Here is a 14,740-nt window from a genome sequence, read left to right as displayed (position 1 = left end):
GTCCGATGGCGCACCCGGCAGGCAAGCCCGGAACTTGAGGTCCCGGTCTGTATGGAGGAGGCAGGCCACAACCCGCAGAGAGGCCTAGAGCCTCTCCCGGCTCCGCAGTCCCTGCTCTCCTGTAGGTAGGAAGGGGGGAGATCGTATAGGAGGGACTGGAGCGTGGCTGGGGGATGTGAATATTTATATAAAGACTGATGTTGCAGGAGTCCTCAGACAACACGTCCTCCCGCACTGGCTGCCAAACCACTCCTCCCGGTGCCAGTATTTTGTGCACTGGGATTCCGACCGCCGAGATGGTAACCGCATCCCCTTTGGGGTCTCAAAGGGAAGGCAAAGTAATGTACCAAATCCTAATCACTGCAAGTCTTTGACCTGCTGTCATGTAATGGAAATGCTTTGTTCAGATTGGGGAATTCATACATGGACATGGGACATACTGTCAGCAGTGTAATCCCTCACTTTAAGATCATCTGCATTGGAGAGTCCCATTTTGAGAATGAAGACTTAAACGTGCCATCTGGCTGGACATACAATGTGGTTATCCAGTTAAGTGCTTAATTAGGTGAATCTGTCCTCCGGCTAATAAATTCAGCCTCTGTAACCATATATGTAAAGTATAATTTTCCACGTGATGGATATGATATGAAAGAACCGTACGGTTTCAATTACTCACTGAATCGCTGTCCTTGCTTTCCTATGCACGGTGGGTAATGCAAAGCCGCTCTCTATCACCCTTTGCACGGGTGAGACATCCGTCGGCGGCGCCCGCAGGGATGGATGTTTTCTTTAACACAGCACAGAGTTGGTAAGCTAAACTGCCGTGTATTATCCCTGATTGGAAATAGCCATGCTCAGCAAGACAGGCTGATGGTGTGAAAAATTGTGAAGAAATGAAGAGTCCGGTCTCTTCACAAGCAGGCTGATTGCCGGCAACAGGTTACAGACAACTTGATATTATAGAACAGCAGGTGTATTTCTCCTGTGAGCACTTGGATGGTCTCGGTGATATTCTCAGTGACCCGTCCTCTCTGTGTCCTCAACGCGTTTCTCCGCACCCCAGGCGGCTTCTTCAAGAGGCAAAGTATTCCCTTCTGAGCACTTTCTATCTTTTATACCCTGTGCTTTGTAATTAGTGAGAATAGGTGTGTACAAAATCACAGCAGGTGCCTCATTTATCAATCTCTTACAAGGCTAGGGGTTAGCTCAGGGAATCAGTTAATAAGGTCCATTACATAAATTATTATAGTTCTACCTATAATAATAATATATATAACCTAATACAATTGCAAAGGGTGATAGAGAGCGGCTTTGCATTACCCACCGTGCATAGGAAAGCAAGGACAGCGATTCAGTGAGTAATTGAAACCGTACGGTTCTTTCATATCATATCCATCACGTGGAAAATTATACTTTACATATATGGTTACAGAGGCTGAATTTATTAGCCGGAGGACATATTCTTTCTGAACTGTGAGAGACTGAACAACTTAGAATCCAGTATATTGAAAGCTATATAGGTGAAAACCGGTGACCCACTCCTATATGTTTTTATTATAGGCATATATATGCTATTATCTGAGGTGTAATTACACCCAAGTTTTATGTGTTATATATTATTGTGGTCCATTATTAGTTTTTATTTTTCTATGTTTCTTTTTGTGTTTTATATATTTTTTTGCTAGCTAAATAAATTGTTTTATTATATTTGGCAGTATTATTGGATTTTCAAGCGCCGACCTGGTATTTGTTTGTTTTCTATTGCTAATTGCTGAGGAGGCTGGCTACCTCCTTACCAGGTGGCTGCTGATTCCAATTCACATTTACACAGTTCTGCCCAGCGCCAACAAACCTTATTTTTTGTTTTTAATTAGGTGAATACCTGCCCTGCTTGCCATCTAAGTTGAGAGATGGCTCTTGTTCCCCACTATGGCATGTTCATATAAAGAAATGGCCACAGTCACTGGGTACTGACCCGGTTACAGCGCAGATCCTGGGAAACCTTCAAAACTAGAGACTTTTCCCACATTTCTGCACTTGTTAAATTAGTTTTTCCCTTTTTTTGTTGTAGGTGGGTGAGGTGGTACAGTACCTGTTGATCAGAGACCAGAAGAAGTTGCCAATTAAACGGGCAGGTGTGTAATCATCATCTACTGAAAGGTTAAAAGGTAGTAATAGCCTAAAAGATTATATAAAATAAAGATGAGAACAGCCTAACACCCATTTGTGCTGGCTTTGATGGATTAGAAGAAAGGGGAATTTAGGCAGATCCCGAATCCAGGCTATAATACAAACTTGGGCGCTCATTCAGGATGGGTTGCACAAGCGATCCCATGCGCAGTTTCCCGATTATTGGAAAACTGCGCTGGACCCGTTGTGCGCATAATGCAGAGCAGGCCCTGGCTCTAACTCGCACTTCAACAGCAGTTTTCGTGGGGCAGAGTCGGACGGCTTTTCCAGAAATGGAGACGTGTCGCCCCTTTTTTCCGGGTGTGGTGAGGCCAAGCTCTGCGTCCCAGACGCAGGTTTCTTGGCCTTGCAACCTCGGCTACGGCCAGCCTGAGTAAGCTGAGGCTTAATCAGCTGGCAGTCTGCGGGGAACATCGCAACCATTAATCGTGATGTTGATCCCAGGCTGCGATGCGGTCGCTTCACTGGGATCGCAAATGCAGCAAGGAGGTGTTTAACACTGCATTTGCATTACTATGGATCGCATTTGCAAAGCTGCCTGCGAACAACTTTACAATTGCAATGCATGCTGCTTGAGGGCATTTTAATCCCTCTTTCTGCGTAGGACAACTGGGGATCGTCCTCTGCAAGGAACTTGAGGGTGATTCCCACTTGGTCTGTGGCGACAGGTGCACTCTTAGAATAAGTGAACAAAGTATAACCAAGTTTGTGTTTGGGTGACATTTCAATAGAAAAACACCTTTTTCTCATATGTCCTAGAGGATGCTGGGGTCCACTTCATGACCATGGGGTATAGACGGTTCCGCAGGAGCCATGGGCACTTCTAAGACTTTTCAATGTGTGTGAACTGGCTCCTCCCTTTATGCCCCTCCTCCATATCTCAGTTTTAGAAATGTGCCCAGGCAGACTGGATGCACTCTAGGGGAGCTCTACTGAGCTTCTCTGAAAAGACTTATGTTAGGTTGTTTGTTTTCAGGGAGAACTGCTGGCAACAGTCTCCCTGCTTCGTGGGACTGAGGGGGCAGAAGTAGGAACCAACTTCCTGATGTTTCATGGCTCTGCTTCTGGCTGACAGGACACGATTAGCTCCTGAAGGGTACTGAACGCTAGCCGTGCCTAGATGCTCACTCCCACAGCACGCCGTCACCCCCCTCACAGAGCCAGAAGTCAGAAGACAGGTGAGTAGATGAAGACAGATCTTCTATCAAGAAAAGTGACGGCTGAGGTACAGCGCGGCTGGCGGGAGCGCAGCGCGCCATTGCTGCCCACACACACACAGGTACTGCAGGGTGCGGGGGGGGGGGGCGCCCTGGACAGCAAAAACACCTCTATAAACTGGCAAAAAGGGGGCATAAGATGCACAGGTACAGCCCTACCCCTGCCAGTATAAATATTATGAAAAGTTTCTGAGTTAAAAAGGGTGGAGCTTCTCTCCTCAGGCAGCCAGCACACTACTCAGTGCCATTTTCTCTCCTCAGGCTGCAGAGACATCGCTGGTCATCCTTCACTTCTGACTACAAGTATCAGGGTGCAAAACGGGGGGCACAAACGAATTTGGTGCTTTACAAGTGTGTTTTACTTTGTAAAAAGCGCTGCATGTCAGTGGGCATTCTGTGTTCACAGGCATTAGATACTGGCGCTGGGGTTGTGAACTGGCTGCTCCTAAACTGTGTCCCTCTGACAGTTTACTGTGGGTCTGTCCCCTATAAGTCCCAGTGTGTGTGTGTGTTGTACACGTGTTTAAGACATGTCAGAGGCAGGGAGTTCCTCCCCGGAGGAAACCATTTTAGGGACACAAGTGTAATGTGGTGGCGCTGCCGGCACACCAAGAGCCTGCATGGGTGAAAGAAATGCGTGATAGTATGCATCATATCAATAGGAGATTAGATAAGTCTGAATCTCATGCTGAGTGATGGAGAAAATCTGTGGAGGATGTGATTTTTCAGGGCTCTGTTCTTCCATCCGCAGGCGACCCCCCTGGGTCACATAAGAGACCATTTGCGAATATTGTGAATACTGATACCGATACGGACACTGATTCTTGTGTCGACGATAGTGACTCCAGATAAATAGATCATAAATTGGCAAAAAATTTACAATATATGATTGCCGGCTATAAGGGAAGTTCTGGAAGTCACGGAAGCCACTCCTGCACCTCAGGAGAAGGCTTATTTCTATAAAGAAAAGAAATCTAAGGTCACTTTCCCTCCTTCCCACGAGCTTAATACACTCTCTGAAGGGATGTGGGTGAATCCCGAAAAGAAATTTAGTATTCCCAAGAGAATTCACAGAGTTTACCCTTTCCCGGTGGAGGACAGGAAAAAATGGGAGTCACCCCCTGTGTTAGACAGTGCACTGTCCAGGTTGACAAAGAAGGTAATTCTCCCTGCACCTGGCACGGCTTCACTAAAAGAGCCGGCAGACCGAAAGATGGAAACTACATTGAAATCCATTTATGTTGCCAATGGTACGCTGCTCAGGCCCACAATTGGTTGCGCGTGGGTGAGTCGCGCTGTTGAAAAATGGTCAGAAAGCGTGTCATCAGAAATTGACACGATTGATAAAGATGAGATACTCCTTAAGTTGGGGAATATCAAAGACGCTGCCGCATACATGTTAGAAGCGATGAAAGATATTGAACTCTTCAGTTCACAAGCCGCTACCATGGCAGTATCGGCTCGGCGGCCGGTGTGGATTCGCCAGTGGAACGCGGATGCAGATTCCAAAAGAAAAATGGAGGCTCTCCCATATAAAGGTGAGGCCTTATTTGGCGATGTACTGGATGCGTTAGTCTCGGCGGCTACCGCAGGTAAGTCGACATTTTTGCCCTCTACGCCTGCACCGGCAAAAAAGACATATCACCCGCACATGCAGTCCTTTCGGCCCAATAAATACAAAAAAGCAAGAGGTTCCCCCTTCTTTGCGGGTAGGGGAAAGGGAAAGAAGTCCACAGCAGCTTCAGGTTCCCAGGAGCAGAAGTCTACCCCTACTTCTGCCAAATCCTCAGCATGACGCTGGGGCTCCTTTGCGGGAGGCCGCTCGGGTGGGGGCACGTCTCAAACTGTTCAGCCAAGGTTGGATTCTGTCTGGCCTGGATCCCTGGGTGTTGCAAATAGTGTCCCAGGGATACAAGCTGGAGTTTCAAGACGTTCCCCCTTGCCGATTTTTCAAATCGACCTTGCCAGCTTCTCTTCCAGAAAGGGAAGCAGTAACAGCGGCAATCCAAAAATTATGTCAGGATCAGGTCATAGTCCTGGTACCTTTGTCACAACAAGGGGAGGGGTTTTATTCAAGCCTTTTTGTAGTTCCGAAGCCGGACGGCTCGGTCAGACCGATCCTAAACCTGAAATATCTGAATCTCTATTTGAAACGATTCAAGTTCAAAATGGAATCACTGAGGCCAGTGATTTCCAGTCTGGAGGAGGGGGACTACATGGTGTCTGTAGACATAAAAGATGCTTACCTGCATGTTCCCATTTATCCTCGTCACCAGGCTTATCTGAGATTTGCGGTTCAGGATTGCCATTACCAATTCCAGACGTTACCTTTCGGTCTCTCAACGGCGCCGAGGGTATTCACCAAGGTGATGGCGGAGATGAGGGCTCTCCTGCGTCAAAAAGGAGTCAATATAATTCCTTATCTAGATGATCTCCTGATAAAGGCGAGATCCAGGGAGCAGTTGTTACATAACATCACACTCTCCCTGTCAATACTCCAACAACGCGGTTGGATCATAAATTATCCGAAGTCACAGTTGGAACCGACGACAAGATTGTCTTTTCTCGGGATGATTTTGGACACAGAAGTTCAGAGAGTATTTCTTCCAGTGGAAAAGGCTCTGGAAATCCAGAAAATGGTAAAACAGGGTTTGAAACCATCGATTGTGTTGATCCATCAGTGCATTCGGTTGTTGGGGAAGATGGTGGCGGCCTACGAGGCCATACAGTTTGGCAGGTTCCATGCCAGGGTATTCCAGTGGGACCTGTTGGACAAGTGGTCAGGATTCCACCTACACATGCACCGGAAGATAATCCTGTTGTCAAAATTCAGGGTTTCGCTCCTGTGGTGGCTACACAGTTCTCACCTACTAGAGGGACCCAGGTTCGGGATTCAGGACTGTGTCCTGGTAACCACGGATGCAAGTCTCCGAGGCTGGGGAGCTGTCACTCAGGGAGAAAGCTTCCAAGGAAAATGGTCAAGTCAGGAAGCCTGCCTTCACATAAACGTGCTGGAATTGAGAGCCATTTACAATGGCCTTCAACAAGCGGTACATCTTCTTCAAGATCATTCCGTGCAGATCCAGTCGGACAATGTTACAGCAGTCTCGTACATAAACAGGCAGAGTGGCAATGGCAGAGGTGACGAAGATCCTCCTCTGGGCAGAAAGACATGTAAAGGCTCTGTCGGCAATTTTCATTCCGGGAGTAGACAACTGGGAAGCAGACTTCCTCAGCAGACACGATCTCTATCCAGGAGAGTGGGGCCTCCACCAAGAAGTCTTCGCAGAGGTGACAAGTCTTTGGGGAGTTCCTCAAGTAGACATGATGGCATCTCGTCTCAACATGAAGCTTCAGAAATATTGTTCCAGGTCGAGTGGGTGTTCCGGTCGGTGTATTTCTTCCCTCCACTTCCGCTGATCCCAAAGGTGCTCAGGATCATAAGGAGAACAAGAGTTCGAGCAATCTTCATTGCCCCAGACTGGCCAGGGAGGGCTTGGTACCCAGATCTTCAGGAGTTGCTCATAGAAGATCCTCGGCCTCTTCCTCTTCGCGAGGTCCTGCTGCAGCAGGGGCCGTGCGTGTAACAAGACTTACCGCGGCTACATTTGACGGCATGGCTGTTGAGCGCCGGATCCTAGCCCGTAAGGGTATTCCCAAGGAAGTCCTCCCCACCCTTATTCAGGCCAGGAAAAGAGTAACGTCGAAACATTACCACCGTATTTGGAGAAAATATGTGTCTTGGTGTGAATCCAAGAAGGCTCCTACGGAAGAGTTTCAGTTGGGACATTTTCTCCATTTTCTGCAGGCTGGTGTGGAGGCAGGCCTCCAATTGGGGTCAATCAAGGTCCAGATTTCGGCCTTGTCCGTGTTCTTCCAAAAACAATAGGCCTCTCTTCCAGAGGTTCAGACCTTCGTGAGAGGGGACCTTAATGTGGTGTTGCAGTTTCTTCAATCGGATTGGTTTGAGCCTCTACAAGAGATAGAGTTGAAGTTTCTCACTTGGAAAGTGGGGATGCTTTTGGCATTGGCATCCGCACGGCGGGTGTCTGAGTGGAGGGCCTTGTCTCACAAGAGCCCTTACCTGATCTTCCATGAAGATAGGGCAGAGTTGAGTACTCGTCAACATTTTCTTCCAAAGGTGGTTTCATCTTTCCACATAAACCAACCTATTGTGGTGCCAGTAGTTACTGACACGTTCACTGACTCAAAGTCTCTAGATGTGGTTAGAGCTTTGAAGATTTATGTAGCTAGAACAGCTCGAATACGGAAAACAGGCTTTGTTTGTCCTGTATGCTCCCAACAAGATTGGGTGTCCTGCTTCCAAGCAGACTATTGCGCGTTGGATCAGAAGTAAGATTCAGCACGCTCATACTACGGTTGGATTGCAGTTACCGACGCCGGTGAAGGCCCATTCCACTAGGAAGGTGGGCTCATCCTGGGCGTCTTCCTGGGGGGTCTCGGCATTGCAACTTTGCTGAGCAGCTACTTGGTCGGGGCCAAACACATTTGCAAAATTCTACAAGTTTGACACCTTGGCCGATGAAGACCTCAAGTTCGGTCAATCGGTGCTGCAGGGTCATCCGCACTCTCCCGCCCATACTGGAGCTTTGGTATAAACCCCATGGTCATGAAGTGGACCCCAGCATCCTCTAGGACGTATGAGAAAACAGGATTTTGATACTTACCGGTAAATCCTTTTCTCCTAGTCCGTAGAGGATGCTGGGCGCCAGTCCCAGTTCGTACTTTACCTGCAGTTTTGTTTATTTGAGTTACACATGTTGTGTTTTATTATTTTCAGCATGTTTGCTGTAATTGGTTCATGCCTGTTGGCGTGTGTTATGTTGAATGCCATGTTGTGCTGCATGGTTGAGGTGTGAGCTGGTATATATCTCACCATTAGTATTAAAGTAAATCCTTTCCTCGAAATGTCCGTCTCCCTGGGCACAGTTCCTATAACTGAGGTCTGGAGGAGGGGCATAGAGGGAGGAGCCAGTTCACACCCAATGAAAAGTCTTTAGAGTGCCCATGGCTCCTGCGGAACAGTCTATACCCCATGGTCATGAAGTGGACCCCAGCATCCTCTACGGACTAGGAGAAAAGGATTTACCGTTTTTTTTTTTTTTTTTTGTGTTGCGCATCACCTGTTGGCCGTATGAAGGAAAGGGCGTCTATCGGAGCTATTCAATTGTTGCTCCGATAGACGCCCATCACCTGTGGCAGTCGCATTTTATTTATTTTTCTCCAAGGTGCGAGAAAAAATGTTTAGTCCGTAGTTTGTGGGGACCAAATCGGCCAAACGCGGATTTGGACACCAGTTCAAGTGCTCGAATAGCTCCGATAGTCACCCATTGCTAAAGATGCCCAGCAGGGGGCGCAGAGAATAAAGGAATCGGCTCCTTTTGAGTGACGATTCAGGTGTCTGTCTGCAGTAGCACATATTCTGCTTTTTTTCCCTGGCTATATTTCCTTTATTGATATGTCTCTTTTGGGAGCCGTGCCTAAAACAAGTTCCCCAAAACCAAACTCCTCATCTGTGTCCTAGGCTCCTGGCTTTGTTTCCTTACTTGGCTAATGGTGAACTAAGGAGGAGCAAGGGTTGTAAGGGAGAGTGTTTATCTGGTGCCCATCTTTACCCACTTACAGAATTTCAGAGACATATTTACATTACAATAAGCCCCAATCAAAGAAGACCTTTATTCCAGTACGCTGCCAATAGAAAGCTGTGTGTCTGAAAGCTTCAATAAATATAGTGAAAATGAGAAAAGCTACAGCAGATGAAAGAGAACATTAAAAAAAATGGGTCTGGGCATGAAAGGACCTAAATTCTCAGTTAATTAAGTTTATTATATAGGGACTTGCAAAAGTATTCAACCCCTAATAAGTCAACAGATTTGTCTGCATTACAAATTACACACACACAGATTGTTCCAGATTTTTTTTAACGTCTTCTTCTTTCTCCTTTTCCTCCTCTTCCTCTTCTCCCTCCTCCTTGTAGGCTCCAAAAGAATTCTGAGTCTGAAGATTTACTTTATTTGCAGATACTGAAAAATAATGCTTGCATAAGTATTCAACCCCATGCCAACTAATACTTGATAGAGCCACCTTGCTGCAGTGACAGCTTAAAGTCTGATTTCCTCCTTGCGCACTCGCTCCAGGTTGTTCAGGTTGGTTGGATGTGGACTGTGCAATGTTCAAATAGTGCCACAGATTCTCCACTGGGCTGAGATCTGCACTCTGCCATTATAGAACATTCGTCTTTGTGTTGTTTAACCATGCCAGAGTTGCTTTGGCCTTGTGCTCGGCATACTTGCCCTACTGAAGGCTGAGCTTTCTCCCAAGCTTCAGTATTATAGCAGACTGAAACGAGTTGTCCTGCTGCATCGCCATCTATATTGCAGCAACCATTAGTCTAATATTAACAAGATGCCCACTACCCACTGATTTTTTGTCAGTGATTGTCAGACCCCTGTTATGTTTGACTGGTGCAGATTCACTCCAGTCTCAGTTGCTGACCTTTGTAGCTCATACATAGTGATAGTTGGACTGTCTATGACTTCCCCCTTGCTCTGATGCTGAGGGATGACATTGTCTAGGCAGTGGCTGGGTGCTATGATGCAGCTTCCTCACAATTACTCAAACAGTGCTCACTGGAATATCCAAGCACTTGAATATTTGGTGGCTTTTCCTATCTCGTGCATGTCTATACTTTTCTTAGAACGCTCTTTGGGCCTCCATTTTCACATCTTTCCTCCAGATTCTCTATATGACCAAAGTTATCTGAATTAGCGGATCTTCCATCCATAAAAACTGACCTTTCTAATAATTCACAGGTAGAGGCTAGGGCAGTATCTTTCTTTTGTGTAAGCTTGGAGCTTCTGCAGCACAAGGTTTTAATACTTATGCATACAGAGTTTTTATTTTATTTTATTTTTTTACATTTTAAATCCACATGCAAGCGCTGAGTTAGGTGTCTGAAGATTTACTCTAAGGGGCCAATGTAATTGTTTTGGGCGTCTAAAAATCCTGTCTAAAGGGGACTGTTTAGACACCCAAACAACTGTCACTATTAAATTGTTGTTAGGGTGCACATGCATATCGCGCATGTTGCGTCCAAACAGACTGAGTTTAGCCTCCTAAAACGGCTAAACCCATCTAAACTTCTGCTTTGGGTCGCCAAACTCCTGTTTGTGACGCCCAAAGTGCCGAGTTTGCACACATTTTTTCTTGCACCTCAGGAGGCTGCGAGATAAAAATGTGTCCTCCACGGCTGCTGGGCGCCCAAATGGCAGAACAACTGAATTGCTGCCATCACTGACCATCTAGTGGCGGTTGTGAAAACAACTATTGAATTGGCCCCAAAGAGCCTACTGGTTCGCAATCAATATACTGTCCAGAACAATCTGTGTCATTTGTAATACAGCCAAATCTCTTGCATATTTAAGGAGTTGAATACTTTTGCAAGCCACTGTATACAGGTCAGTAATAGGGAATGAGTTATCCCACTTGTTTGGATACAGGAAATTGTAATAAGACCTTCTTGATCTGACTCTATAGGGTAAGGAAACGCCCACCAAACCAAAAACTGTATATGGGGTCAGTTATTAAATATTTCTGTATTTTGCAGATATTGTGAAGAATGTGGTTAAGGAGTACAAGGATGTGTATCTTGAAATATTTCGCCGTGCCAAGGAAGCACTGTTGGAGGTAAGGCAGGAGGACACCATACATTCACCAGGCCTGTGTTGCTGGTGCTACACAAAGCAAAAATGCACACTAGAAGTCAGTAGTGATTTATTAACTATTGACTTTTAATATATAGTGAGTATTGTAATCTCCATTTCTTGCTGCACTGAAATCCAGACTGTAAAAACTGGTAGTGATTTTGTCAAGCTGCAATCCTTGTGTTGGAGAGCGATTTCTTGGTATGAGCAGATAAAGCTCCGTAACAGCGATGGCTTCTTTTACCCATTCACTAGAGAGTCCATTGTGAACCCTAGGTGTGAACATGGCAATGGAGTGTTAGATTCATTGCCTATTATTTGCTGCTATCCTTGTCCACAAGAGACCCTTGTACTAGTAATTCTGTCCATAATCCAATAACACACCAATCGGGAAGAATGTGGCGTAGCTGGCGCAGAAATAACTGGAAATAATCATTATGTGTTTATCATCCAAATGAACAGTCATCGGTGTATAAAAGGGGTGCACGCCCAAATAAAAAAGATAAAAATCCCTTATGTGATCTCTGTTGACGGCTCCTGTGTACTTTTCTTACATTGAATACATCCTATGTAATTTAGAAGAAAGAGTACAAATCAAGAGGTTTTTTTTTTTTTATATTTTATATAGAATCTGTCAGCAAAAGTAGAATTACTCACCCCATAAGGGGGGAGCGGGGGGGGGGGGGGGACGCTGGGGGGGAGGATAAGCATGTGATTATTTAAAACCCTTTCCACAAGTACCCGGTGTGCTTTTGCCGCGATGATCTTGTAACTGCTGTTGCAATGAAGATTTATTTAGCAAAGTAATTGACAGTCAAGGGTCGTTTGTGTTAGGTAATGGGGAAGTGGCAACCAAATACGGCTCCGGCATGTTACTTCTGACTGCGTCCGATGGCTATGTCTTCCTACGCAAGAGGTGGCTCTCAGGCACCACAAATTGGTGTGTCAATACAAATCCCAACAGCTGCGACATTTGCATCATTTCGCACAGCTGCTGCTTATGTGTTTGCAGTGGCTGTGCGAAAATATGCAAATAAGCAAACACATAGAGGTAGTCAACACACAGAGGACTTAATCCACAATAACTTTGTAGATTCAGTGAGGTGTAGAGTTTTCTCCCCTCTGGGAGACCAGATCTGTACATTTTGTGAACGCTGACATCACTACAGTAAAAATGTGGTTCTCAGTCGCAACCCCACAAAAAAGAGCTTTGCCCGTGGAATTGACCGGGTTTCACCCAAGGAAGGGTATGATTCCCCAGGCTCTTACAGCAAACCTGGACTTCTCTGCGGTAATGAGGGCCTGTGAAGATCCTTGTCCGTTACTAAAACAGAGATGTGACCGCTGCAATGGATATTATCTCCCCTGTGCGTATACGACCTCGCAAACCACTCCCGTCTTGCCCCTTGGTTTGACAACGTTGTTAGTGAACTCAAGAAAAGGGGTCGTAGACTTGAAAGACGATGGAAGAAGACAAACCTGGTAGAGGATAAGTTAAAACTAATCAAACATATTGGAGAATATCAATCAACAATCACCAACAAGAGTTCCTTTCAAATGAGATCACAGCAGCAAACAATAGGCCAGATCAGCTTTTCCGTACAGTGCAGATGCTTTGCAAACCAGCATGCCCGCAGCCTTGTGAAACCCTCTTCCAGTCACGATGCACTGAATAAAGTATCCTCCATCTGGGCTGGAATCCCCACAGTGCCACCAAAGGAATACCAATCTGCCAAGCCTGCCAGGGTAAGCCACCTGTCTTCATGGAAAAGCTTTGACCAACTGGATGTAAAAGATAGCTTAAAATACCTGAATGTTGCGTCCCACCACCTGTGATCTGGACCCTGCCTCAACCAAGCTTGTAATATGGTGTATGGACATAATTGGCCCTGTATTTGCAAAAATAGTTCAATGCTCTTTGCAGACAGGCATTTTTCCTGAACCACTGAAGCAAGCACTTGTTAGACTACTTCTTAAAAAAAAAACTAATTTAGACCCCAACTGCATGAGCAGTTTCAGACCATTATCAAACCTTCCTTTTCTAGGAAACGTTATTGAGAAAGTGGTTACAACTCGGCTAGAAACCCATTTGACCATCTATGATACTTATTTCATTCCAGTCAGGATAGAGGAGAAGACACAGCACTGAAACAGCCCCAGAGTGTATGCTGAATGATCTTCTAATGAGACAGAGGTGACAGTCCAGTCTTAATCCTTCTGGATCTCTCTGCAGCATTTGACACAGTGAACCATGGGATTCTAATCGAGTGCCTGAAGAATTTCTGTGGAGTGGATGGCAGAGTCCTTAGCTGGTTTCTCACCAGCAGGTCACAGAGTTTCGTCTGGAGTAAACTCATCGTCACCAGCGCCACTGCCATGAGGTGTCTCATACGGTTCTATACTATCTCCCATGCTTTTTGCAGTATACATGCTACCACTGGGTAAAATATCAGACGTCATGGGCTGGTCCACTACTGCTATGCAGATGATACACAATTGTACCTGCCCTTTGATCCAGGTACTGAGAACCCAACAACAATCCAGAATGGCTGCCTAGCTGAGCTCCATGAGTGGATGAGTGCCAGTTGGCTGCGACTGAATACTGAAAAAACAGAAGTCCTGATGATAGGTCACAGGACAAAGCTGCAGCATAGCCAACACACAGGACTTACGTTTGGGGGTTCAGAGCTACAAAACACTGGACATGTGTGGAATCTTGGCATTTTCCTAAATAGTGGCCTGACATTTAAACATCTGGACTGGATGCAAGTCCGAGCTAAACCTTGCCTAGTGAATGATTGCACCTTTTTAAAAAACGTCCGAGTTCGGCCGGCATCCCGTGCGACTGCCGAATTCGTATTTCATTACATCCCGGGCCAGGTATCAGCCACAATCAAATCCTCATTCTTTCATCTGAGGAACATAGCCAGAATCAAGCACTTGATTCCCTCAGAAGACCTGCCTACAGTCATACATGCATTTGTATCATCACGCCTAGACTTCTGCAATGCCCTCTACTTTGGTCTCCCAACAAAAAGAATTGTACCTCTTGCTGATGATACAAAATGTAGCTGCCCAGCTATTAACCAACCAGCCCCGTTCCAGCCACATAACACCCATCCTCTACTCCCTCCACTGGCTGCATGTAAGATGGCGAATCGTTTTCAAGATTGGCTTGCTCACCTTTTAAAGCCTTATATGACCAGGGCCCAAGGTACCTGATGCAGCTTCTGCTTCCTTACTGTCCCACTGGATTACTACAATCTGTAGATAAAGGACTACAAACAGTACCTAGAATCTGCCTTAATTCATCGGGTGGTCGAGCTTTCAGCTTTGTGGCTCTGACTCTATGGAACGCTCTTCCCGCACAGTTCAAGAAGCCTCCACTCTAGAATCCTTCAAAAATAGACTCAAGACTTTAGTCACGCATTTCACTAATATCTACTGTTAAGCTTGTTTTGTATTTTGTGCTGTAAAGCACTTTGAGTCCTACTAGGAGAAAAGTGCTATAGAAATAACATTTATTATTATTATTATTATTATTATTATTATTATGGCCTATACCTCATTAATGACTGTTGAATTGGACACCATACATTATTCTACTTA

At 45.7% G+C, this 14,740-nt stretch overlaps 1 protein-coding gene across 1 annotated transcript in view; it reads left to right on the top strand.

Moving 5' to 3' along the window:
- Window positions 1-14,740, top strand: part of LOC134948405 (non-structural maintenance of chromosomes element 3 homolog) — a 68,680-nt gene that overhangs the window by 20,058 nt on the left and 33,882 nt on the right. The window contains exons 4-5 of the mRNA XM_063936358.1: window positions 2,072-2,135; window positions 11,035-11,114. Of these exons, the coding sequence (XP_063792428.1) occupies window positions 2,072-2,135; window positions 11,035-11,114 (144 nt within the window). The remainder of the gene's footprint in view (window positions 1-2,071; window positions 2,136-11,034; window positions 11,115-14,740) is intronic.

This window comes from Pseudophryne corroboree, chromosome 8 (genome assembly GCF_028390025.1).
Source record: "Pseudophryne corroboree isolate aPseCor3 chromosome 8, aPseCor3.hap2, whole genome shotgun sequence".
Lineage (NCBI taxonomy): Eukaryota > Metazoa > Chordata > Amphibia > Anura > Myobatrachidae > Pseudophryne > Pseudophryne corroboree.
The sequence above is the reverse complement of the archived record's forward strand: the minus strand, read 5'-3'. Positions and strand labels throughout refer to the sequence as shown.